This window comes from Leptodactylus fuscus, chromosome 1 (assembly GCF_031893055.1).
Source record: "Leptodactylus fuscus isolate aLepFus1 chromosome 1, aLepFus1.hap2, whole genome shotgun sequence".
Taxonomy (NCBI): Eukaryota; Metazoa; Chordata; class Amphibia; order Anura; family Leptodactylidae; genus Leptodactylus; species Leptodactylus fuscus.
In genome coordinates, this window is record NC_134265.1 from 251,284,252 (window position 1) to 251,309,879 (window position 25,628).

The 25,628-nt window shown below is 41.2% G+C and overlaps 1 protein-coding gene across 1 annotated transcript in view; it reads left to right on the forward strand.

The window, feature by feature from the left end:
- The first annotated feature begins 2,841 nt into the window (after window positions 1-2,841).
- The window catches only part of LOC142189629 (complement C3-like), a 91,846-nt gene continuing 69,059 nt past the window's right edge, over window positions 2,842-25,628 (forward strand). Inside the window, exons 1-11 of the mRNA XM_075262235.1 lie at window positions 2,842-2,915; window positions 9,625-9,823; window positions 12,781-12,964; window positions 15,537-15,607; window positions 16,097-16,185; window positions 17,499-17,581; window positions 18,599-18,686; window positions 18,811-18,910; window positions 21,599-21,716; window positions 22,956-23,071; window positions 25,431-25,571. Of these exons, the coding sequence (XP_075118336.1) occupies window positions 2,842-2,915; window positions 9,625-9,823; window positions 12,781-12,964; window positions 15,537-15,607; window positions 16,097-16,185; window positions 17,499-17,581; window positions 18,599-18,686; window positions 18,811-18,910; window positions 21,599-21,716; window positions 22,956-23,071; window positions 25,431-25,571 (1,263 nt within the window). The remainder of the gene's footprint in view (window positions 2,916-9,624; window positions 9,824-12,780; window positions 12,965-15,536; window positions 15,608-16,096; window positions 16,186-17,498; window positions 17,582-18,598; window positions 18,687-18,810; window positions 18,911-21,598; window positions 21,717-22,955; window positions 23,072-25,430; window positions 25,572-25,628) is intronic.

Sequence of the window (25,628 nt, forward strand, 5' to 3'; positions counted from 1 at the left end):
AAGGGATACCTCCTGTCCCCCACATAATTTAATTTTACCATAACTACCTCCCTCATAAGGCCTCCTGCCCCCTCAATCACCACACACACACAAAAACCTAAATTCTGACGGATCTGCAGGCTACGGCTATAATGATGTCGTGATCGGCGCTTATGCTTTCCGCAGACAAAATCAACTGATAGCTCCGTGCTCCACTATTGTATTAAACTGTTACCTGTTTCCTAAGGCCACAGATAGTCGAAATCACTGCCTGCTGCCCGAAACAGTGGGACAGCACCTGAAATGCAGGACTGTCTTGCTCGATCCGGGGCAGCTGAGGGGGCCCTGGCAACCATTGGTCCTAGTGAGGCTGCTTCGTTGGCCCTATGGTTAAAGTGGCCCTGGTTTGTTGATTAACTAGGAAGAAATAGATTTCCTGAACTAACTTGCTACAATAGTGACATTCTTTAACTGTACCACACCATGTTAGACCCACCAAATGTACAAAAGAATTATAAATAACCAAGACTAGGCCACTATAAAATAAACATTAACTTGAAAAATAACCCTGATAGTTTGAAACCTAGAAGTACCTGTCCAGAGAGCAGAATGGAGATGTGTCCTTCAGTGAACTCTGCAAGGGAAAGGGAATTAACAGGTAACAGAAAAAAAAAATCCACTTTCACTCTTGTTATTTGGGATACACAAGACTGCAGGACCAGAAAGAGATCCCACCACCAGTCACCTAGGGCACTGTTGCTTGCAGTACCTTGAGATCTAGATGGGCAGCCAGTAATACAGAGGTGTATGGCCCATAGCATTTGGTAAAGGCGAGGAGCAAGGCCTAAGTAGCTGCCTTGCACAATTGAAGGACAGAAGCCTGATGTTGTACCTACCAGGAAACTCCAGCCTTTCTGATAGCAGTGAACTGGCACGGATCTCTTGCCCATGGCACTGTATGCATCAATGGCCATTTTGCTCCGTAAGGGGATAGTAGTCTGGAAAGGATGTCAGTCCTTTGAGGAATATCCTAAATGGTATATAGAGAGGTTAGTTACAAATATGATAGGTTATTATCTCAGTATGTTCTTTCAGTGTGAGCTTTAGCTTGTCTGTGCAGGTTGAGACGTGTAGACATGTAACGTACACAGTAGCAGTTCAAGCTGGTGATAGGATGGCAAATGCCGTACAGTGCGAGTCTACAAATAAATTGAGGCATTTGGAGTGTTGTTCTGTGATTCCTTATAAAAAAAGAAAAAAGTCTGATAATATCCATGAACGGATGGTTCCTTTATATTAGGATGGTGCACCTTGTTGATTTGGCCAAGCAGTTTAAATGACGTTGGAAATCAATTGAATATAACACGCGCTCAGGGTGACCTGGCGAAGCTTTTTCAAAGGAAATGTGCTATGAAGTGAAGGCCATGATATTGGACTATTTATATGTCAAAGTTGGTGGTATAGCTTATGAATTGGGCATCTCTGTTGGCATGGTTTCCAGTATCATTCATGATGTTTTGATGATGTCCTAGGTTTCCGGAGGGTGTCATGAATGTTGACGCCTGAGCAAAAAACAGGTCACCTGCAATATAAACAAGAGAATTTTAATCATGCTAAGAGAAAATCAATCATTCTCCGTTTGTTACGGGTTATGAAACATGGATCCACTATCATGATCCTGAGACCAAACAAGACTCCATGTAATGAAAGCACAAAGGGTCAACAACTCTGGGATACAGAGGGTGTTTTATTACTAGAACTCGGGCTGCACAAGAGAACACTACTTGAGACACATGCTGCAATGAAGGCCTTACATGAGACAATCAAAGAGACATGCCATGGGAAGCGCTGGCAGGTGTGTTGCTGCTTCATGACAATGCGCCAACTCACAAGCTGCTATCAGGGAATGCTGCTGTCAGGTGAGTCTGTTCTGCTGCTGCAATTTTGGCATTGCCTTGTCAATCTCAGAAAGCTCCTTTAGCTCAGAGGTTCCTGGTTTGGCCAACTAATGGCTGAAGAGGCCTTCTTTACTCAAGTTGCCAACTAAATGTTGTACTACACCTGGCTTGTGCTTGGGGACCCCCTGAACGGAAACCTATACACATTAAGCGATTAGCTAAGAAAGCACACAGACCCCATAGATTATGATGGGGTCCATGTGATTAACGCACAAAACATGCAGAGAGAAAAATGCTGCTTGCAGTACTTTTCTCTCCACATGATTCGTGCGGATACCACATGGACCCCATTACAGTCTATGGGGTCCGTGTGGTTTCTTAGCTAACCACCTTTTAATACGTATAGGTTTCCGTTTCGGGTGGGTCCCCAAGCGGACTCCCTGAATGGACTACTAAACGCAGATATGAAATGGGTCTCAGACTATTATTATTTAATGCCGATTGCTCTCATTCCTCACAGGATGAGAGTGATGGCCATTAAATGACAGATGCAGACATAGCCCTCTCTGGTGTTTGTCTGCATTCGCCCAATGTAGAAATAAAATAAAAATGAAGCTTTTAACTGTTCTGAAAAATGAAAAACACCTTCAAGCTGTTACTCAAATACAGATTATGTCTTATACCAAACTTACGTCTTTATATGATCCCTCTATGTGAGTTTACTGGCATAGAGAGCATGATAAACTCCCCTCAGTGTGCTACTGCTCCATATTGTGAGGAAATGCAGACTATGGTTAACCATTGTCATTTCAACGAGAAGTCACGTGATTTTCAGTTTTGGTCAATAGAAAGGCAAATAACCCTTTCGACTTTTGCTCTTTCAGCTTATTTGTATCTGTGGGGAATTCATATAAAAGCAAGAATTCTACAACAGTAGCAAATTAGCAAAATGCTTCATACAAGCATGGATCAATATTTGCTAGTATCTGTTCTGCTGATAGTCCAGCTGGGTATTGAACTATCTACAGCCAAACCATTGTGAGTATTTTCTAGCATCATTCCACATGCTACACAATAGTATACGTTAATTTACTATTTTAATACACCCATATTTGCATAAATTACTATATTATTATATTATATTATTATTCTATATATATTATTATATATTCTATATAACTTAAAAGTAAATGGTAGCATGTAGTGAAAATTTAGTCCAAGGAGATGTATATTTCCATTGCTATAGGAAATGGTGTCCGTCCTTAAGAGTATGTTCACAAATGGCAGATTTATTGCCATATAGGAGAGTAATAAATTCCATACAAGTAAAATTTCTGCAGCATGTACATGGATTATTGCAACCTTGGTACAGCCAAAAACTAGATTGGCAAAAAATTTCTACTGTTTGTTTCTACATCTTTGATCCAGCAGTCTGTTCCGTTTTATTGCTGTTCTGTTAGATATATATTAGGGCAGGTTCACATCTGCGCCCATGCGCACTTTAGGCAATCCTGCTGGGTTTCCGTCTTCTGCCCTGAGAAACTGGACAAGGGGACGGAAACCCGGCAGTCAGTTTTCAAACCCACTCAAGTGAATGGGTTTGAAAAGTGAGCGCCCGTGAGCGTTTTGTACCTGTGCACGGCGAAACCGTTTTTTTTAACCGGACACAAAGTCGGACATGGAGGACTTTGTGTCTGGTTAAAAAAAAACAAAAAAAAAACCGGTTTTGCCGCGGACAGATACAAAATGCTCATGGGCGCTCACTTTTCAAACCCATTCACTTGAATGGGTTTGAAAACTGACTGCCGGGTTTCCGTCCCCTTGTCCAGTTTCTCGGGATAGAAGATGGAAACCCAGCAGGATTGCCTAAAGCACACACTGGCGTAGATGTGAACCCGCCCGTAGTTTACAGTAGGGAAAAATGGTGCAAAGTATGACCCTGTGGTCATACTTTGCTCCACCTTTCCTTACTTTGTGCTAATGTACATTTACTAGAATAACAATAAGAGGGACAGATAAAAGCTGACTGCTGGATCAAAGATGTAGAAACAACAGGAAATTATTAACCAAGGCATATTACAGATCAGACTGGATAGTATTTGCTGTCTGTTTTCATGGAGACAAGGAAGTCTGCATAGGATTTCTACAAACATATTAGGTAAATTTTTAATTAGGATCAAATAACAAATATTGATTGCAAAAGTGGACAATGAAAATGAATTTTATATTATTGAAGCCTTGTTTATGGCCATCACATTAAGCATGTTATTGCATATACATGTAGTAGCGATATATACATGTATGTTCACATCTGTGATCACATTCCATTCCCCAGTCCTGCAAGCAGGACTTTTCTCTCTACTTTTTTTTGCACTTTTTTTGGTGGAAACTCAGCAGGCCCCATTATAGTCAGCGGGTTTCCATATATAACTGCCTTTTTAAGCGGATCAGATTTCCGTTTCACGAGTTCGGAAGCGGAAGTGGAAAGCCAAACACAGGTGTGAACCTAGCTTAACTATGACATCTACATGTGGGCATTTTCTTGGATTAAAAAAAACAAACAAAAAACTGTCTATGGGAATATACTCGAGTATAAGCTGAATATATATATATATATATATATATATATATATATATATATATTTAGGGGGGGGGGCTATGACCAGCCACAATATTAATGTATAGAATCTCCCACAAAAAATAGTGCAAGAAAGTTCAAAATCACTCCTTTCCCTAGAATACATACAAAAGTAGAACATGACTGTGAAACACATACACATTAGGTATGCCTGTGTCTGAAAGTGCCCGGTCTACTGAATATAGGGGATCTGCAGTGCTCCTGTTCCGTCGGGAAGGGGTTAATAGGAGCACTGCAGATACCCTATATTCAGCCAGACTGAATTCCAAGTGGGGAAAAAATTCCAGTCCTCAAGCTCAGGGAAGGGGCAGACAGACAACCAAAACACCCCCTCCCCTTCCCCAGCACCTACTGCACCCAAAAACTCCGACCATTTAAATTTTTGAAAATTTTCCAGTAGCTGCTGCATTTCCCACCTCGGCTTATACTCGAATCAATAAGTTTTCCCAGTTTTTTGCGTTAAAATTAGGGGCCTTGGCTTATATTCGGGTCGGCTTTACTCCAGTATATACGGTAACAAAAACCCCACAAGCTGCTAAAGTGAGTTCTAAAACAGTGACATGACCCGTATATTGATATGATCTATGTGACCATCAACTGGCTGAAGTGGTATTGTATGGACATGTAAACATAGAACATTGGGGACTGATAGAGCAGCAGGGGGATAACAAGCTGAATAATAATTTGTGAATATGATCTGTTGCTTTCTTATCCCATAAGAAGCTGTTAGTTTTTGTAAAATGTAATATTTTCTCATTCTCCACCAATTGCAATGCTTAGCATTAATTACATCTGATCTTATCCCTGACTGATCTCTCGAAGTCCAACAAGCCTGAGTACTAGTATCCTGCAACCATTTGCCCAAACAAATATTCAGTCAAATGGTCAGTCATACATTATCTTAGGCTGTGTTTACATGTGTCGCAACGCAAATTCTATTAGATTTCAGGGAAAGAATAGTGTTTCATGCTATTTTTTCCCATCATGCGGCATTGTAAGTGAATGGGACACCTTGCATCCACCTCACAACAAATGCTGCACTACATTGTGGCTTTCTTTATGAACAGGCCATGGTGCAAGCCACATTCTATTTATGATGTAAATAAGGGCTCGTTCACATCTGCGCCCAGGTGTCCGTTCTGCAGGTTTCCGTTTCCTGCATAAAACCGAGCAGGAGACGGAAACCTGCAGGAGTCTCTCACCCATTCATTTGAATGGGTGAGAAAGATGTCCGGCCGTGAGCGGCAGTGAGCGTTTTATGCTCTCCGCCACGAAACCGGGTTTTTTAATCCAGACACAGAGTCAGACATGCAGTACTCTGTGTCCGGATTTAAAAATCCGGTTTCGTGGCGGAGAGCATAAAACGCTCACTGCCGCTCAACGCCGGACCCGGTCTGTGCTTTCCGTCTTCTGGCATGCAGAAGACGGAAAGCACAGAACGGAGACCAGAACGCAGGTGTGAACCTAGCGTAAATTGTTTTGTGGCGTGTTTCCTGGTAACTTAAAGGGGCTCTATCACTGGATTTTCGCTATTTTAGTTAAACATATGCCTGAATAGCCTTTAAAAAGGTTATTCAAGTCCTGCTAATTGTTTGTTAAAAGACTCCCCCGTTTTAATGAATTATCTTTTAAACGTATATCTAAATGAGCCCTACATGCACTGTGGGCGTTCCCGTGCACCCCTCACGTCATACTCTGTTCACGCCCTCCTCTCTTGGTTGTTCTTTGTAAGTCCCTCCTCCTGCTTTCTATTCACCAGCTCCAACTGTTTCTTCCCTGCTTCTGGAAAAGGACTTGTGATGACATCACTACTGCTCTGTGATTGGCTTGTCCCTGTTAGGATGTCACTACAAGGTCCTTCGTCGTCTTCTGAGTAGTGATCTATGCAGAGAAGGGGCTATGTTCACGTTACATCCAGCCTATATCCTAAAAATGCTCTCAATGTATATATTAGATGTATCGAAAACTAACATGGACCTGGCCAGTGCCAAAGGAATGTCCTTTGTTGCAAATGTATGGGTAAAATGTTTTAACATAGCTTTTTATTTCACCATATTGGACATCATAGTTGAGTACCCTTTGTACTAATACTGTACATACTCGTATACACTGGTTGGCCATTCTGAGAGACACCTACCACTTCATGATGTTAACTTTCCTGTATGGACAGTAATGACACTGGAGTGTTTCAATTTTCAATCAGAATCCACTCAATTTTCATTGTGAAGCCACACAGAATGGAAAAATTGACTGATCAGAATGGCTTTGAACTAGGCAATGTCATTGTGAAGAATCTCACTTTTGCCAAGCCGCTTGGCACACTTACGATCATCCTTCTTACCTTCCACTCACGTTCCAGGAGTACCTGAGGTCATAAGATAATATGAAACAAGCTATATAAATTTTATATATTTATTATCCCAAGTAGGTCGGTACTAGCCACTATCATATACAGAAATGCATGTCTGAATGTCAAGCAAATACAGGTAAAAACACAATACAATATAGGAAATAAAAAGGGGAATAAAAGAATAGAAAAAAATAGAGATGAGCGAGGACTACGGTATTTGAAACGGTAGTTTCGATATAGCACGCTCCCATTGGAATGAATGGAAGCGGCCAGCGTGCAGGGGGTTAAGTGGCAGGACGCCGGCCCCAGCTGCATGCCGGCTGTGTCCATTCAGGGCCCCTTCACACAGAGTTTACGCTCCATGTATTCTGTCCATTTTACACGTGTAAAATGTAGTTAGCCATTGAGTTCAATGGCTTTTTCGTATAACGCGCGTCTTTTTGCGCGCGTTATATGAAAAAGCCATTGAACTCAATGGCTAACTACATTTTACACATGTATTTTTACACGTGTAAAATGGACAGAATACAGGGCGCGTAAACTCCATGTGAAGGGGCCCTATTCCTATGGGAGGGTGATATTCAAAACTACCAATCGATTAGTACTCGCTCATCTCTAGAAAAAAATAATACCAAACAAAGTTGTGGTCTGGTTCGCTGGGGCTTCACTCCTAGGCCTCAGGTCACTTGCTTAAGTCAGAATTGAGCATGTGCCCACATGCTTTCCAGAATCAGAGCTCTTAGGCCTCACTGCTAGGCCTCAGGGCACTGGTTTAAGTCCACAGCAAGATATGCAGGGGAGAACCTACCCCTTTCGCCGCCCAAGGCGAACTACAGAAAGCCGCCTCCCCCCCCCCGAGGAGGGGGCGGAGCATAGGGGTGTGGCGGAGCGAAGGGGGCGGGGCTTAGCACCGTTCGCAGGCAGAGAGCAGGCACGGAGAAGACCTGCTCTCTTCCTGAGCGTGAGGGGAGGCTACTGGAGCAGCGTTGCTCGGTGCTCGGTGCTCGGTGCTAAGCCAGTCCAGGACAGCTTGTCCTGGACTGGCTTAGACAATCAAAAATGCCGCCCTCCCTGGGGTCCTGACATAGCGCCGCCTGAAGTGTTCGCTTCAGGTCGCCTCATGGGAGGTGCGGCGCTGAGGATATGCATCACATCTTTCCAGGATCAGAGAGAGCTTCTTTCCCTTGGTGTGACCATATCACTCTCCCAGTCTCCTCCCTGAGGGATATCACTAGGAGAGAAAGTCTCCCCTCCATGTTGAAACCAAATAACTATGAACAGTCATAATTTCTTGCCAGATGACTGTAGTATCAGGCAAGAGGTATGATAGGGTTCATGGCAAGGCCCCCATTGTGCAGACACTAAGAATGACACCCCAATTACCTTTTCCCTGTACTCAACAATACCTTGTGAGGACTTGGAGCGTTCAGCTCCCCCATGCGCACCCGAAGAATTTATTGGGGTGACTATAGGATGTTCTTGTGGGAAAATACTATCATAAAACCAGATTTTCTTTGTTGTGTAGTTGGTTCTGGGGTGGCTGCTGTTGGTGTGCCAAATATTCCCACCACATCCTTGCAGGGACTCCCCTTTGCTGGGATAGTGAGTGTAACACTGGTCTGCAAATGGGCTATAAATGGAATTACAAAGGAATTTGATTATGGGGCAGAAATACCACATTCCTGAAACCAAAAGGATTAATATGACCTAGGGATAATACACTGAGGAAAAATACATGACTGGACATACGTAACTGGGGCTCCAATCGTCATAGTCATGCTAGACTAGTTGGTCAAGGATTTCAAAAACAGACAATCTTCTACTGTGATGGTGTTGAGTTTACCAAGATAGGTATAATCTAGGAAAACTGTCCAGCAAGAGGGTTCAGAGAAAGATGTCAGGAATCATTGTGATGAACAGGTGACAAATGATCAAATTGTAGTCCAAATACAATGCTTGTGCTCCAATTAAATTGCCTAAATGTGCACACCCCAGTAGGCACCAGGATTCCGCCCGAAATCAGTGGAATGCAATTCAAATAAAGTTGAAGAAAACTCAAAATAAATATCCGGTAATTAACAACATTATGTCAACATTATGGAATTTACTATGTATCATTTGGTGATAATTAAAATTCATTCACAAAAATGAAATTCTAAAAACGAAGTGCATTCACAACTTATAGGAAACTTACACTTACTAATATGTGCCAGAATACATAATGATTAATAATACTTAACTGGCTAACTAATCAATAAATAAATTACACATGATTATTAGTAATAATACATAAACCAGAGTGCATGGCAATAGTAAAGTGCTATATATAGCAGACTTAACCTCACCACAAAAAAGTCTTAATCCCATACAAGCATAAACGGAGAAAAACATAACACTATATCAATTAATGACTTAATGCCCAAATAAATGTTGCTCATAACAGATCCTCCAAAGTCAAAGGGAGGAGCTAGGTTTATAAACTCACAAACTACAAGGTCCAGGCAGAGTAACAGCACCCAATATCGAGGTGGAACTACAGACAGGCCGATCATTCTGGAACTCCTCATCAGTATAGGTGTTTCCTCAATCTCCCGATTAATGCAACGGCTCCAGGCATCCAGGGGCCTAGCAAAGGTCAAAGACCCTAAGGTTTGCCATAGGTATGTACCCAAGAGATCAGGGCAGACACATAATCCAATAGATTATATGCCAATGTATCAGAACTGTTAATAACCATGCCTTCAACCTTTACTTTTCAGCTTTGTATTGATGGCTCCTAATATCCTACATACTGGAAATGACGAAAAAATTATCGTCCAGTGTCATGAATGTGCATATGAAAAGGATTTGCCAGTGGACATCACAGTGAACAATTTTCCTAAAGATGATCAAAGACTTGACAAAACAGATACTCATCTCAGGGCTTCCAACAATTATCTGGCAACAGCAAACATCAAGGTATGGCAAATATTCCAGAAAACTTTCATCCTCTCCATAGTATGCTTTCTCATCTCTTAGTCTTGTTTACCTGCAACACAGAACAGAAAATGGACAGAAAAATAAAATAAAAAAATCATTGAGGGTGAGACTAGGCCCGGAGTGGTAGGGGGGCCACAGCATCATGACAGTGGTCAGGGAAAGCTAAATGTTACTCATCTTTGTTTCCTGTGGAGATCACTGTACTGAAAATGCTTGCCGCCAGAGGTGTATTAACATTACATAGGAAAAATATCCTTATACCGGGTTAGCCAGTGGAAATGAAATGAAATTTTTTTTTGAGAGAAGTCCTCAGTAGTTGATACCTTTTTAAATGGCTAACTTAAAAAAAAATTATATCAGTCTTTTTAAACTGTTTATTTACGTGTTCTGTTTTTTATCTATATTGCATCTAACACTCCATTCCTGTATAAATATGCCTACCTTCAGAAATTGTGTTATACTAACCTGATGAAGGGACCTAGTAGTCCCGAAAGCTTGATATATCATCAGAAATTTTTTTTAAAGTTAGCCATTAAAAAAGGTATCAACTGCTGAGGACTTCTCTCAAAAAATTTTTTCATTACATAGGAGACAGTGGTAGGAATATCAGGCTTTCTTCAGGATAAGTCATTAACAAGAAATCAGTGTAGGAATCCAACAATTGGGACCCATGCTGATGAGTTGTTTGAAGGGACTGCTGTGCTTGTGCAAGTGCAATGACCCCTTCACTATCTGCATTGCACACTGTTTTATCGCAGCCATGCAAAGTTATTACAAGCTGTTATTACAGTTGCTATGAAACAGATGGTGTGCAATGTAAATAGTAAAAGGATCACAATGCTCACACAAGTGCTACTGTCCCTTCAAAAAGCTGATCAGCAGGGTCCCAGTTTCTGAACCCCACACTGATCTCTTTTTCAAAACCTAGATCAATGGTTTCAACTGTTTGAGCCCCACACATCAGCTGCTTTCCAGAGCATGCAGTTTCCAGCATTGCTTACATTTTGGGCACCGTGTTACTCATTCATCATATTATTGATAACAGTAATTGTGGGTACTACTAGCTGTATCACTTTCAAGTCTCTGATTCCACTGCAGCAGATAACAATTGGCCAAATGGTCAATTACTTGCCCTGGCCTGTTTGCAGCCTGAGGCCTCTGGCGACAACACATTTCACTCTTATCATAATTAGCCCCTGGTTAGTCATGTGATTTACTCATATTTAGAGTGCTGAACAGGGGAACTTCACTATCCTTCTAATAGGTGGGAACCTTAAAAGCGTTTTCCCATCTCCCTCTCTCAGTAGCTTTGCCCGCTGTCTCTTTCTTCTCACTTCCTGTTTTCTTCAACAAGATGGTGGTGGGCCTTAACTGTTTGATGGACAGGATACTATGAAGTACCTCAATTGACCTAGACATTGCCTTTACCTTGATAGATTACTTATTACTAGGAATCTAATTGCAATTTAGTAGTGTGCATTTTTTCGACTGTACAATTATCTGCATTTAAGATCTAAGAGTTCTATATAGCGGGTGAATGAAGTATTGACCACGTCACCAATTTTCTAAGTAAAAGTGCTATTACCATGAAATTTTAGGAGATGTTGGTAACAACCCATTCAATCCACACAGAGAAAGAAATTAAACCATAGATGTCCATAAATGAAGTTAAGTGTATTAATGTGAAATGACACAGGTAAAAAGGTATTGAACATGCTTACTGAAAGTATTTAACCCCTTTCCGACATCTGCCTTACGGATGTCGGGTATTTAAATATGGCAGCCACTCAGCTTCTTAGCTGCCAAATCTCTGCTGTATTATAAGGGCTAGTTCACATGGGGGCAAGGAGACAGATTTTGACAGTGGATTTTGCCTCAAAATCCACCTCCATACAATGGTGGTCTATGGAGACCACTAGCATTCTTTTTTCCGCTAGTGGCATATTGCCGCTAGCAGAAAAAAGAAGCGAGCTGCCATTTCTTCAGGCGGATTCTGCGGGTCGCTGAGCCACGGCTTCCGCCTGGCAGCAGCATCCTCCGGAGTCGGCCCATTCATTTGAGCCGACTCCGGAGGGGGAAGCCGCGACGGCAACGGTCGTGGCAGGCGGGTTCAGTGCCGCACCTCCCATGAGGCGACCTGAAGCGAGCGCTTCAGGCGGCACTATGCCAGGACCTCGGGGAGGGTGGCATTTTTGCTGACCTAAGCCAATCCAGGACAAGCTGTCCTGGACTGGCTTATCACCGCCCCCTGTGTGAACGAGACCTAACTGTGGTCAGAGGGTCTAATTAATAAAGTATTTAAAGAAATAAATATAAAAAACAATAAAAAGTATTAAAAATTCAAATCGCCCCCTTTCCCTAGAATATGTATGAAAAAAAAACCACATTAGAATTCCCTGTGTTTAAAAACCGGCCTACGAAAATGGCTCTTGTGGTTTTCGAATTCTGCAACAAATTAGATTTTCTTTTTCCCAGCATGTTTAAAATGGGCAAACTGCCAATTTGGATTAAAGGGGTTTTCCTATGTCAGTGTCTCAGCACTGGATCAGATCAGATAATTTGCAAATGAGTGTAAACAATGGTCTCAGTGTTATCTGTGTGTTTACATAGAGTGATAACAGACCAGGCTTTATAAGCAAACTCCAATTAGCTGAGATATAGTTGCTGGTATAGTATATGAACATAAATTCATAACAGTCATGAAGCCATGTCATTTACCAGGAAAAAAGTAGCCTATGTGTTAATCGAGGTTACAAACTATCTATGTGCCAAATTTTATCCAAATTCGTTCAGCCGTTTTTGCGTGAAAGAGTAACAAGCACACAAACATCCAAACTTTCACATTTATAATATATATTTTTAAGAAAAGTCACATCTTATTGAACTTTATTTGCAACTTTGTTTTAAATTATTATTTTTTTTAATCTATTTTTCAGATACCTTACAGTTACCTTTCTACCGACCGCAATGAAAAGCAGTTCGTCATTGTTCGAGCCAGTTCAGCCCCTTCAGTCAAGTCATCATTACAGTTTGTAATAGAAAAAGTTATTCTTGTTTCCCCACATACGGGATATATCTTCATCCAAACAGACAAAACAATCTATACGCCAAACCAAAACGGTAATGCAATAATTTATTATAATAATGGAATAATTTTGGATCATACATATTATACAAAATTATATCCTATACAATAAAAGGGTTCATATCAGAGGTTGTTGTGGCTACTTTGATTGGTCTGATATAAAAGTGTCCTAAAATATCCCAACTGATTCCATTGATTTATAATTGAGTATGTCACATTTGTCCCTTTTTTTGAGTCATGTATATGGAGTCTATCAATCAAGTTCTTAAAAGGGAGTTAGTTGTTATTAAACCAGCCCTTGTCCCGTGTACCTTATAGTGCTCAGAACGCACGATGAGCGCAGTGCTATACTTTGTTTGGAGGGTTACTGCATGATTTTGGCAAAAAAACTGGCTTTAAAGGCAGACTCACTGTAAAAGGTTTATCAAGCAATTTTGTAATTTATCCCTAGAATAAACCAAAAAAATTTAATCAGTGCGGGATTGATAACACAGCATGGAATTGGAAACGGTTGGTGCCATGCCCTATAGTGGCTGGGTGTCAGTAGCAGTCCCCTGCTCCCATTGACTTTAGTTTTCACTGATTTTGGATCCATCCAATCAGATATTTATGAACTATTCTGAGACTAAGGCCACACGTAGTGCCTCGCAGCAAAAAAGTGCTGCGGGAAAAACCGTGCCGGCAATGCATTGTGGTTTTTCCTACAGCACTTTTCACAGGTTTCCACTACACACTTTCTGCTTCCATTATACCTATAGGGAAACTGTCAGCGTTTCCGTAGGTATAATTCACATGCTGCGATTTCCAAATCCACAATGGTTTTGTAAATCGCAGCGTATCTGCAGTGCATATTTTTCCACACTGTGGTTATTGGCTAGAATCCCATCCACAATACAGTAACTGTAAAATGCTGGGTTTTTATGCCATTTCAGCCGCCGGCAAACTGTAGTGTTCACACCACGTGGGGTCCCAATCTAATTGTAGTCCATAAATAAAAATTGTTGGCCAACCCCTGATTTTAATTTTTTTGAGCCAAAGTCAGGAGTGGCTTGAAAAGTAAAGCCTTACATGTCTCCTTTCTGATTATTCCACTCCTGACTTTGGCTAAAAGAAAACGCAACAAAATTTGCAACAAAAACCGCAGCGTTTTGACATTGTGGGTCCTTAGACTTAAACTCTGTTCACATGTTATTTGCCTTAGGAAATCTTCCAGAATATGCAGTGAACATAAATACATGCTATATCTTGCTGTATACCAAGAAGTGAAGTATGTCATACATACTGTATGTCCCCACGTTAAAAAAACCCAAAATGTACGGTGTATGAAATACTTACTTTTTGTGATCTCCCATAGTACATGGAAGCGTGGCAGGCTACATTTCCTTTTACAGTTAAGAAAATGACATATTACCTATGTGTACATAGATCCGTGAGATATGAACAAAGCTTTTTTGAGCACTATGCAAAAATATACTAAGTGGTGTTGCCCTCAGGCAAGATGCTATATTATTCCTATTCCATGACAAGATGCTATATTATTCCTGTTCCTTGACAAGATGCTATATTATTCCTGTTCCTTGACAAGATGCTATATCAGTGATGGCGAATCTTTTTGAGACCGAGTGCCCAAACTACAACTCAAAACCCAATAAATTATTGCGGAGTGCCAACACGGCAATTTATCCTTAAAACTCTGTGGATCCACAATTGCGGACAATTATGGACCCACAAATTACAGTCATGTGAATGGGGCTTTACAGAACTTGCACTGAAAGATAAAGGTCTCTGCACTTGGTACTTTTGAACAATTAATGTTCACTATTTACATCACACAGGATCTGTTTTATAGTGACCGTGAAATGTTATTACAGCCTGTACTAATATGATGTCTGCTATAAAACAGATACTGTGTGATATAAATAGTGAAGGGACCCCACACAGTACAATCTGTCCCACAGTGGCCTCCACACACAGTACAATCTGCCCCGCCGTGGCCCCCACACACAGTACAATCTGCCCTGCAGTGGCCCCCAAACACAGTACACTCTACCCCACAGTGGCCCGCACACAGGATTACACCTGTATACTCCACAGTAGCCCCCTCCCCACACAGCATGAAATGGTCCACAGTAGACCCCTCCCACAGAGCATGAAATGGTCCACAGTAGCCCCCTCCCACACAACATGAAATGGTCCACTGTCGCCCCCTCTCATACAGCATCAAATGGTCCACAGTAGCCCCCTTCCCCAGACAGTACACAAACATAAATATACTTACCTAAAGAGCTGCCTGGCATCCTCTCTTCTGTTCACTTACGTCGTCACACGCACGCTGGTGCAGAGGTCAGAGACGTGTGGCCTATACTGCCAGCTTTCAGCTGGATGTGCATTTGCACAACCAGCTGAAGGAAGCGATCGCTCACTAACGGGGAATCCTGTACCGAATTCCCCGTTAGTGAGCGATCAGGGCGACCGCACGCGTGCCAGCATAGAGGGCTCTGCGTGCCCTCTATGGCATGCGTGCCATAGGTTCGCCATCACTGTGCTATATTATTCCTATTCCTTGACAAGATGCTATATTATGTGATCTTTACCATTTTGTTGCAGTAAACTATAGGATTTTCTCAACTGATCAAAACTTGAATCCAGCAGAACGTGAAGTCATTGTGTTATTTCAGGTATGCGAAACTATAAAATCTCATGTCAACAATCCATAAATTCCTAAACAGTTTCCAAAAATAGAGGATTTTTTTCAGCTGTTTGTGGAAAAAAGAAAAAAAAAACCTCATGAAGCTAGAAGAGCATGTGCAGGTTATTATGTAGGGTCGGATGACAAGCCTTCCTTTTACAGCTCCCTTACTTCTCTCCACACCGTATATCACTCATTCTATTGACCCACACAGTATATTGTCCCCTTTACTGACTCGCCAGACACCATAATGCCCCCTTTGTGGGCCCCTACAAAGCATAATGTTTCTTTTTCTGACTTGCTGTGGACAAACAAAGGAAGAAAGCGACTGGATAAAAACGCATGTGAACACTCAGAATTCTGAAGTATGCGCTAAAGTTGTTTGGGTCCAGTATCAGTGGTATCAGTGGTCTTCTGTATATTTTGTTTAAACTTTCACTACGTACAGGTTATATGTATTTTTGTGTCTTATTTTTAGAACCCAAATGGAATAATTGTTCATAGGGAAGAGAAGAGGATTTTGAAAGGATTAACAGGACTGAACCTGAAGATTCCAGAGCCGATCACGTAAGTTTTTAGTTCAGTACCATTGGAAATATATCATAAATTGTCAGAACATCAAGTGCTAACACTTTGTATTACAATTCTGCCTCTATAAGCAACTATGAAATGTATAGAAGTATACAGAAGTGTCAGAAGGGCGGCATTTTTTCCTTGTGAGCTGCCACGTGGACAAGTGCACTGTGTTATGTTGAAATCCATTCATCCATGCAGAAGCTCACAATGGTGTTCTGATACAGAGGTGTAGCATGAAACTCTTGGGCCCCAATGCAAAATATGTAATGGGGCCCCCACTTTTCATGTGCCATCTATAATACTGGTGTCTTTCTATGTTGTAGAAGGGCCTTTTGGCTCTCTGGGGCTCCAGGGCCTGGTAGTGACTGCTACCTCTGCACCTCCTATAGCTACTCCCCTGTTTTGATGGCTCCGCTATACATTGCATTGTGCTTTCAGAGTTTACAGGATGTCTCAGTGTATATTCCACTTCTTGCTCCAAGTATACAGTATCTGTCTGGGATTAAATTTGTTATTGTATGCAGACAATTGTTCAGGTTCAGAGCTGTATATCAAATAGAACAATAAACAAGAGAGTCCAGAGCCCAAAATAGATGTAAATAGAGATGAGCCAACACTGTTCGGATCAGCCGATCCGAACAGCACGCTCCCATAGAAATGAATGGAAGCACCTGTGATGCCGGCCGGCCGCCGGCAAAGTCAGCGTCACAGGTGCTTCCATTCATTTCTATGGGAGCGTGCTGTTCGGATCGGCTGATCCGAACAGTGTTCGCTCATCTCTAGATGTAAACAAGTGAAAAATCCTTGGCCATTCAGTGCATGGATAAATAGACCTCCAGGTCAAGGCAAATGTATAGACAAATAGAAGCAATGAATCCAGCACAAGGCAGCTAGGATATATTTAAAACTTAACTTTTTATTAAAAATAGTGGAAGTCCATAAAAAAGGCTCCAGATACAAAAATAAACAAAAAAAAATCTTCAAACTTACAGAGACATGACATGACTACTTCCACACAGCAGTAGTATTAATTTACTAATTTGTCAAATGTTAGTAACCGCTTGCACTCAATATCAACTGTTTGCCACATAGATGCTGGAAAGTCCTCTATTTCTATTGTGATGATAGTTAAGCTTGTATCAGATTTATCCAACTTTATCCAGTCTTTGCTAAGCTCATTCCAAGTTTTTAGAGCTGCTTTGGTTATTGGAGAGCTGGTCGTGTGCACTGATTTCTAATTCTCAGAAAGAAGACTACATGGCTTTTGTTGGATAATGTTTACTATTTTACGTTTTCTATTTCAGTTTTGGCACATGGAAAATAATAGCAAAATTTAGTCATGCACAGCAGAAAGAATATATGACACAATTTGAAGTGCAGGAATATGGTAAGCAACTATGGACTGGTTGGTATGACTTTGCCCATCTGACATGAATATTGTTTACTTTGTCAAAAGTTTTTAGCCAATGTGCTTTGATATGCCTATGATTACTCCTGCACAGCACAGTTGTAACACATGAACTGAATCTCGTACACACTTGGATACAAGCAGGGCCACATCTGCCGTGAGGTGAGATGAGTATCTTGCCTCAGCTGGCAGATTACTTATGTCCATGAGGGGGCAGCACTGAGAGTATTTATAGGGGCCAAACACGCTGGCATCATTATGTGTCATGGCACCTGCCTTTGGATCCCAGGGGAGGTGAGTACCACTTTTAGATATGTTTGCTCACCTCCCCTGGGCCTCTACTCAATATACTCTGGGGTCTGAAGAGACCCCAGAGTATAATAATGATTCATGATTGGTGAACCCCAAACATTTTGACAAAAACTATAGTGACCACTATCAGAAATTATACTGTATAGAGGCCACTATGAGACATTGTACAGTGTGTTAAAGATCGACTGTGGGACATTATACTGTATGCACTATGGGACATTATTCTGGCGGTGGAGTGCCAGGGCACATATGCAGTGGTAGTAAAGCCTAGTTCAAATTTTCTATTTTGGGAAGGGGGAGAGGCAGGATGGGGTGCCATTTCAATTTTTCACCTCAGGCAGCAGAAAAGCAAGAATTGGCCCTGGATACAAGATCTACTTGTATCTCTAGTCTTGTATTGTACATATTAAGTACATTTTTGTCTGATCTTAATTTTGGCTGGTAATATAATGTTGTTCCTCCAGGAGTTCATCACTGCCAGATCTATCTGGAAGCACTTTATCCCTATTGAAATAAACATGCACACTTGGCCATCAAATTATACATGCACATGTTTCAGAGCTAGAGAATCACTTATAAACATTGATTTGTTATGTCTTCATTGTTTATTTTTACCATATTATCAAATTTTATTGTTAATGTAATTTATTGTTATTTTTTTTTTTTTTTTTTTTTTTACTACAGTGCTTCCAACTTTCAATGTGGAGCTGGAAACAAAAAAGAAGTTTTTTTACTATAAAGATGAACAACTGGTTGTAAATATTAAAGCCACGTAAGAAAATGTCAATAAATTACTATTACTATATTATTATAGACTGCCGTATTTAGCACTTATTTGGTATATGTGTTTTGTAAATATACTCTTCTTTTTAATTATACTTTTAATCTTAATTTAGGTACCTGTTTGGTCAGAATGTAAATGGTTATGCAGTTGTCATATTTGTATTGTACAAAGATACTCTGAAGACTTTACATGGATCTATGAAAAGAGTGGAGGTACCAACTTTGCAAATTTATAAAGCATCACCATATTGTAGTCTGAATGAATAAAGTTGATGGATAAACTAGCTTATAGGGATACACAAACACATTCAGCTATGGTGTATATAGTGGGTTCTGCTTTAATGGAGGGAAAGAGGTAGTTTTAAATATGTATAGAAAAAAAAATCAGGTTGGACTAGTATAATTAGCATAACATGATTGGTGACAAAGTTGTAAAATAGTTCTGGCACATGGCTTTTGTATAAGAACTGGAGAGAAGTCATATCCCATTAAAGGCTGAAGGGGAATGTGAGCTCTCTAAACAAAGAGGAGTGTAAAATGGCAGCATGCATGGCACCACATGGCCCTGGAATCCAAAATAGAGGGCTATCAAGGGGTGCACAAAGGAACAGTGAGTATTTAGCACCGCTGTGGATGTATCTGCAGATAATTTTTGAAAGCTGGATAACACCTTTAAGGTGAAACTGCTTATACCGAAGTTTTAAGGTTCTTAAAGCTTATAACTACTCAGCAACATAAAGTTTAGTGAGGAGCACCATAGGAAAGGTCATTACAAGGTGTTACACATTGATGGGGCCAGTTTAGGGTGGAAAACCTGCCTGACAGATTCCCTGAAATAAAATGGCAGTACAAAATATATGCAGTCTGTTTTAAAGATTTGATATAAATTACCGACAGTACCACTTGTATTTTCAAATAACTTTTAAAAAATCTACAACTCATCCCACAAAAAAACAAGGCCCTAAATAGCTATATAAAAATGCAAAGTTACAAGAGAGATTGTGCTCCCAAAACTGAAGGCCCGTCCGCAGTTCACCACTTGTCTCATTTGCATAAGATATCAAAGATGATTATCTCCAAATCTACAGAAGTTACATATATAAGGCTGGTCTTACACGACCGTAATGCATTTGCGGTCCACAAGTTGCTGATCAGCAACACTAGTTGCTGATCATCAACTTACACTCCGCAGATGTCTGTGAGCTGCCGCACTCGCCCATATAGTTCTATGGGCGAGTCCGTACAGTGCCGTGAATTGCGGCCATTGCGGACATGTTCCAAAAAGTGCGGACCTCGGTTGCAGCCCGGCACACCACGGATAAAATATCCGGTGGTGTACGAGGCTGCATTGACTATAATGTGTCCGCAAATGGTCCGCAATTGAAAACCCTCAATTGCGGACCATTTGTGGACTTAAACTACGGTCGTGTAAGACCAGCCTAACAAAGGGTATGTGTGCAATAATGCAGTGGTAATAGCTGAACATGCTTGGGGGAGGTGGTACATTCTGTATATGTACATAATACTGATCACATTGGCTCAATAACCCCCAAAGAGATACATTAATGTAAAAAAATGTCTCTTGGAATGTAATGACAAAAAAATCTTTAAAAAATTCTAGGTTATTCCTAAATTCAGACTCTAGACCAGGGGTGGGCAATTAATTTTCCCATGGGGCCGTATAAGAAATTGAAACTATGCTAGAGGGCCGCGCCATGGCAAATTTAGCTCCACCTACTTCTATGTTGACTCCACCCATTCCCAATAATCTTTCCATGTGCCCCCACAAAGTATAATCCTCCTACAGTCACCCGTACATTATATGTCCCCACACTATAATGTTCCCTTCCAACTGCCCCACAGTATTAAGTCCCTCTCCTTTTGCCCCAGTGTAAACTGGTGGAAACTAGAGGGGACATTAAACTGGGGCAGCTGGAGGGGGACATTAAACAGTGGGGATAGTTGGAGGGGGGCAATAAATTGACAGCTGGAAGCAGACAATAAACTGTAGGGGTAGCTGGAGGGTGACATTAAACTAGGGGCAACTAGAGGCAGACAGGTCCCCCTACAGCTTCCTCCACAATTTAATGCCCCCTCCCGTTGTCCCCAGTTTAAGTGCCCTCTTCATCTACCCCCAGTTTCATGTCCCCCCTCCATTTCTCCCTCAGTTTCATATCCCCCTTTATTTGCCCCATTTCATGCCCCCTCTCCATCTCTCCCCCAGTTTCATGTCCCCCCTCCATCTGCCATCTCTGCCCCCAGATTCATGTCTCCTCCATCTCTACCCCCAGTCTCATGTCCCCCCCTCCATTTCCCCCCTCCATCTGCCATCTCTGCCCCAGTATAACATTCCCCTTCCATCTCTGTCCCTAGGTTACTGAGACACACAGACAGACACATATAGACACACACACACACTCTCCACTCTGCATCTCACCTTACATCTCTCAATACCTTATGACACACACCACATCTCCATCTTCCTGCCGGCACTAAGACACGCCTCCCTAGTCAAGCTGTGCGGGCCGGACTGAATCAGTCAGAGGGCCGGATATGGCCCGGGGGCTGGGCTTTGCCCAGGTCTGCTCTAGACTATGCCACATAATTATTTCAGACCCCAAATTTGCCTATAGAAATATTTTGTTGTAGACACCCTAAACTATTTTACACCCCAGACTGGTCCCTAACATAAATACAAATTGTAGATCACAAAGAAACAATTAACTTTCCACTTGCTGTTCTGGGGGCTGCCACACACAAGATACTGCGCTGCGTCCGGACCCATTTCAGAGACACAACAACTCAGCAGCCTCACTATCAGCCTACCAAGGCTGGGCTGTTCTGGTGGAACCGCTTTTTCTTTTTTTTAAGTCGCAACATTATTTCTTACTTTATTTGCAGATAAATGATGGAGAAGGAAGTGTAGAGCTCAAAAGAGAACAACTTTTAGAAGCGGTCAGTAATGAAAATGAGCTTATTGGACATTACATTTATGCAAATGTGACAGTCTTTTCAACAGGTATATATTCTGAAGACTGAATACTCAGTAGTACTAAGTATGTCTATTGTTGAAATAATCTATTGATGTAATTATTTGCATTTTCCATGCAGATAGGAGTGCATGCCTAATGTCCAAGTAAGAACCCCCTATGTAGGAGGCCACTTGTCTAATGCATAATATTCAAATCAAACACACCATAGTCAGGAGTCCCATTAACGTGTTCATATACATACTGAAAGCATGCTTTTGGAATACGTGAATGAGTTATCTAGAGTACAGTAGAAATGTATTTTCAGATACTCTTTTAGGGAATACTAAATTAATAGAACTGAGCACCTTTATCTCATAGCCAGGTAGAACTAGTTACAAAGAATATGTTCACTCTAAAGAATTTGTCATGTTCATACATTACTTGGACAACCCATTGATTCGGTACATCCCTACGATGTTCACTCTGTGGAATATGAAGTGAAAGAGGGACCGTCCTCCTTGTGGAAGATGAAAGGAAAACCGCGCTCGCCCAGGTACAGTGAAAAGACTTTATTTTGCACAACGCGTTTCGAGCAACGCGTTGTGCAAAATAAAGTCTTTTCACTGTACCTGGGTGAGCGCGGTTTTCCTTTCATCTTCCACAAGGAGGACGGTCCCTCTTTCGCTTCATTGCTTTGACGTCTTGCAGGCGTTCCTTCCAGCGGCTGCCTATGTCCCTGTTGCTTCCAATATTATACGTCATAGAGTTGTTGTGTCACACACAACTCTTCCAGGTGAGCGGCCAATTTTCTGCTTACTTACCTTTCACCCATCATTTCTACACATTGGTCGGCTCGGTGCCCCTCTCTCTCTGTACTCTGTGGAATATGGCACTGAATTTGAGGCAGATTTTCCATCAAAATTGACTCCAAACTCTGTCTGAAACTAGCCTCCATTGATTTCAATAGGAGTCAGAATTTTTCCTCTACCTGGTGCTTTTTAAACCAGCAGAAAAAATAAGCCTCACGCTAGATCAACAGGTGGTTTCCGCTTGATAACTCCCATTAAAATAAATGGAAATGGAAAAATATTGCCAATTCAATAATCAGAGGGGTTTATGAAGTTAGGCCTCACTGATCTGCTATTGACCTACCCTAAGGATAGGTCATCAATAGTAAAATCATCGAAATCCTGTTTAAGACTATCCAACATGTCAATTTCAACTGAACTGCTTGAGTTTTCTAATTTAATAAGGTAAAAGATGTTGTTTTTTTTTTCTTCTTCCAGATGGCGACTATGTCACAGCACATAAAACCAACATCAAGATTGTGTCTTCACCGTATAATATTGCAGTTACAAGGACTCCGCCTTATTTCAAACCCGGACTTCCATTTAAATTAACAGTAAGAATTCTAAATGTAGTAAATACTTATACACGAATGTTGCTGTTTCTTACTGAGTGTGTGTTGGGGGGAGGTGGTAGTTTGGCGGCGGGCTTTGGAGGAAATTGAATTTTTAGTGACCAGAAGTAACATAAGCTTTAGAAAATCCAGAGGAGATCTGAAATATATAGAACATGGTTTTAATTAATATGGTTTTAATTAACATAATTTAGAGATGACTGTACATCTGAAGATACAGTTTTGTTTCAGGTTTGGGTGATTGAGTCCAAATATTTGTTTCAGGTCGAATAATTTTGTAACTAACCAGAGTTTAAATTGGCTTAAAATATAGTGTATAGTGACACTGTCAGGACTATCTAGCGCATTTCTAGCCCTTTAAGGCAAACACAGTCAAGGTTTTGTCAATGTGACAGTGACATGTACAGATGTAGCAGTTAACCTGAACTGCTGCAACTGGTTAAAGGGCTGCAACATGATATCTGATCACAGAAGACAACAAAATATAATGAAAAGTTGTTAGAAAAACATTTTTCAATGGCTTTTCATTGGTTTCAGTTGTCTTTTTTGATAAGATATCATGCTGTAGTGTTTATCCGTTTGCAGAAGTTTGGTTTAAGTCTGCTACATCTGTATGTCTATGGAAAACTCGTAAGTAGTGGATAGAAATTGCTAACCACATACTGTAGTGTGCTGCCACTTTCTTTTATGCATTTTAACATTTATAACGCGCCAGAAATTAGCCTATTTTGGGGTAAGGTGCTTATCTGTATTTTTTATATGGTGGTTATATTGGAAAAAATACTCCATTTCGGGGACTTGTATGTGAAACAGGTTTGTTAGTTTGGGGTAAAAGTTGTGGCAGTGTGCATCTTTGAACAGAATGGCATTAGGATTGAAGAAGGTAATGGCATATATGGGGACCTTTATTTATTTATTTATTTAACATAATTTTGCCTTTTTTATGCCAATTCTGTGGCACCAATAGTGTGGAATAGAAGAATTTGATGGACCAGTCTGCAGGACTTATCTTGCTGAATGGGGCAGGGGTAGTAGCTGTGGAAACATAAGGGGCAGTAGATTATGGAATTATTGTCATCTTGAAACAAATAAGGGTCAGCTTCCTCCCCTTGCTCTGCTATATCAAGGTCCCTATCTGCATCACAAGGACCCCTCTTACAGTCTAGGAGTCTCAGGTCCACCACCACGATGACCCTGACCCAATTCTTCATCCTCCTCCAGATCTCAAAATGGGACATTTGTCCCGGTGGATAGTTACATGGATAGTGCTTTGATTTAACAATGTGGTTCCAATAACAGATACTTAAGAGGGACCCACCAAATGTTCTGGTGTGGATGCCTGTTCTTCCACATTGGTGCTGAGGGAGGGGTCTGCACGTCATGGTGACTAACTGCGGGATGCAAATGGAGAAGAGGCTCAGCTAGGAGTTCAGCATAGGGGACATACATATCCAAGTGGGCCCTCATACAGTGACCATGTAGTGGTAGATACCATCTCTACACATTGATCTGCAGACCATTTGAATGAATACAGCATAGGAAAAATGTTGTTACTGCTGAGGTCTCTGACTTTTAATCATTCACATTTCCCATCTCTTTCATCTGGACCACCATGAGTAATTCTTCCAACTGCGACTTGTTTCTGTAAAGTTTGCGACAAAGACATCCTTATCTACTCACTTTTCCAGGCACTTGGGTCATGCACTGTGTGTGAGAGGTTAAAAATGGGGGTCATATACTGTATGGGGACCATAAAAAGTGGTCAGATACTGTTTGGGGAGCAAAATGGGGTCATATATTGTGGGGGGCTAAAAAAAAGATGGTCATACTGTGTGAAAGGACAAAGAAAGGTGGTTGTATATTGTGTGGGTTTTTTTCCCGGATAGCACACTGACACATTAATTTCTATGGGCCTGTACACATGACTGTAAATTACACAATCACGTGTGCAGGCCGACAGTCTGGGCTATAAAATATGGAACAGGTCCTATTCTTGTCCAATTTAGTGGCTCTGCTTCCGCGGCTCTTATTCATTAAATGAAAGGGGCCAGTGCGCAGGCAGCATATGGATGACATCTCTGTGTCCCCCGTGTGCTGCCCGTGGCATTCAATCACGGCAGCTGGATAGCACACGGTCGTGTGTAACCTGCTTAAAGGTCAGATGAAAGAAAAAAACACTGTACTATACAACATCATCATCATCCATGTAGCAGGGTCATAAACTGTGGAAGGAAACACCCGAAACAAGCATAGAAATATTTCTATATCTGTCATTTGTATATACGTATAGATTACAAATAAGTGCCCGGGCTGTGAAACTGATTATAGTTTGATCTGATAGGTTTCTGTTAAAAATCCTGACATGACTCCTGCAGCAGGTGTTATCGTGGCTTGTGGAGAAATAAGAGGACGGACATCAGAAGAAGGACTGGCATATCTTCCTATTAATACACAAATAAGTCTTAAAGAGCTAACCTTAACAGTAAGTTATATTCTTTGTAATTAAAAATAGTATCAAAAATATTTTTTTAACTTCAAA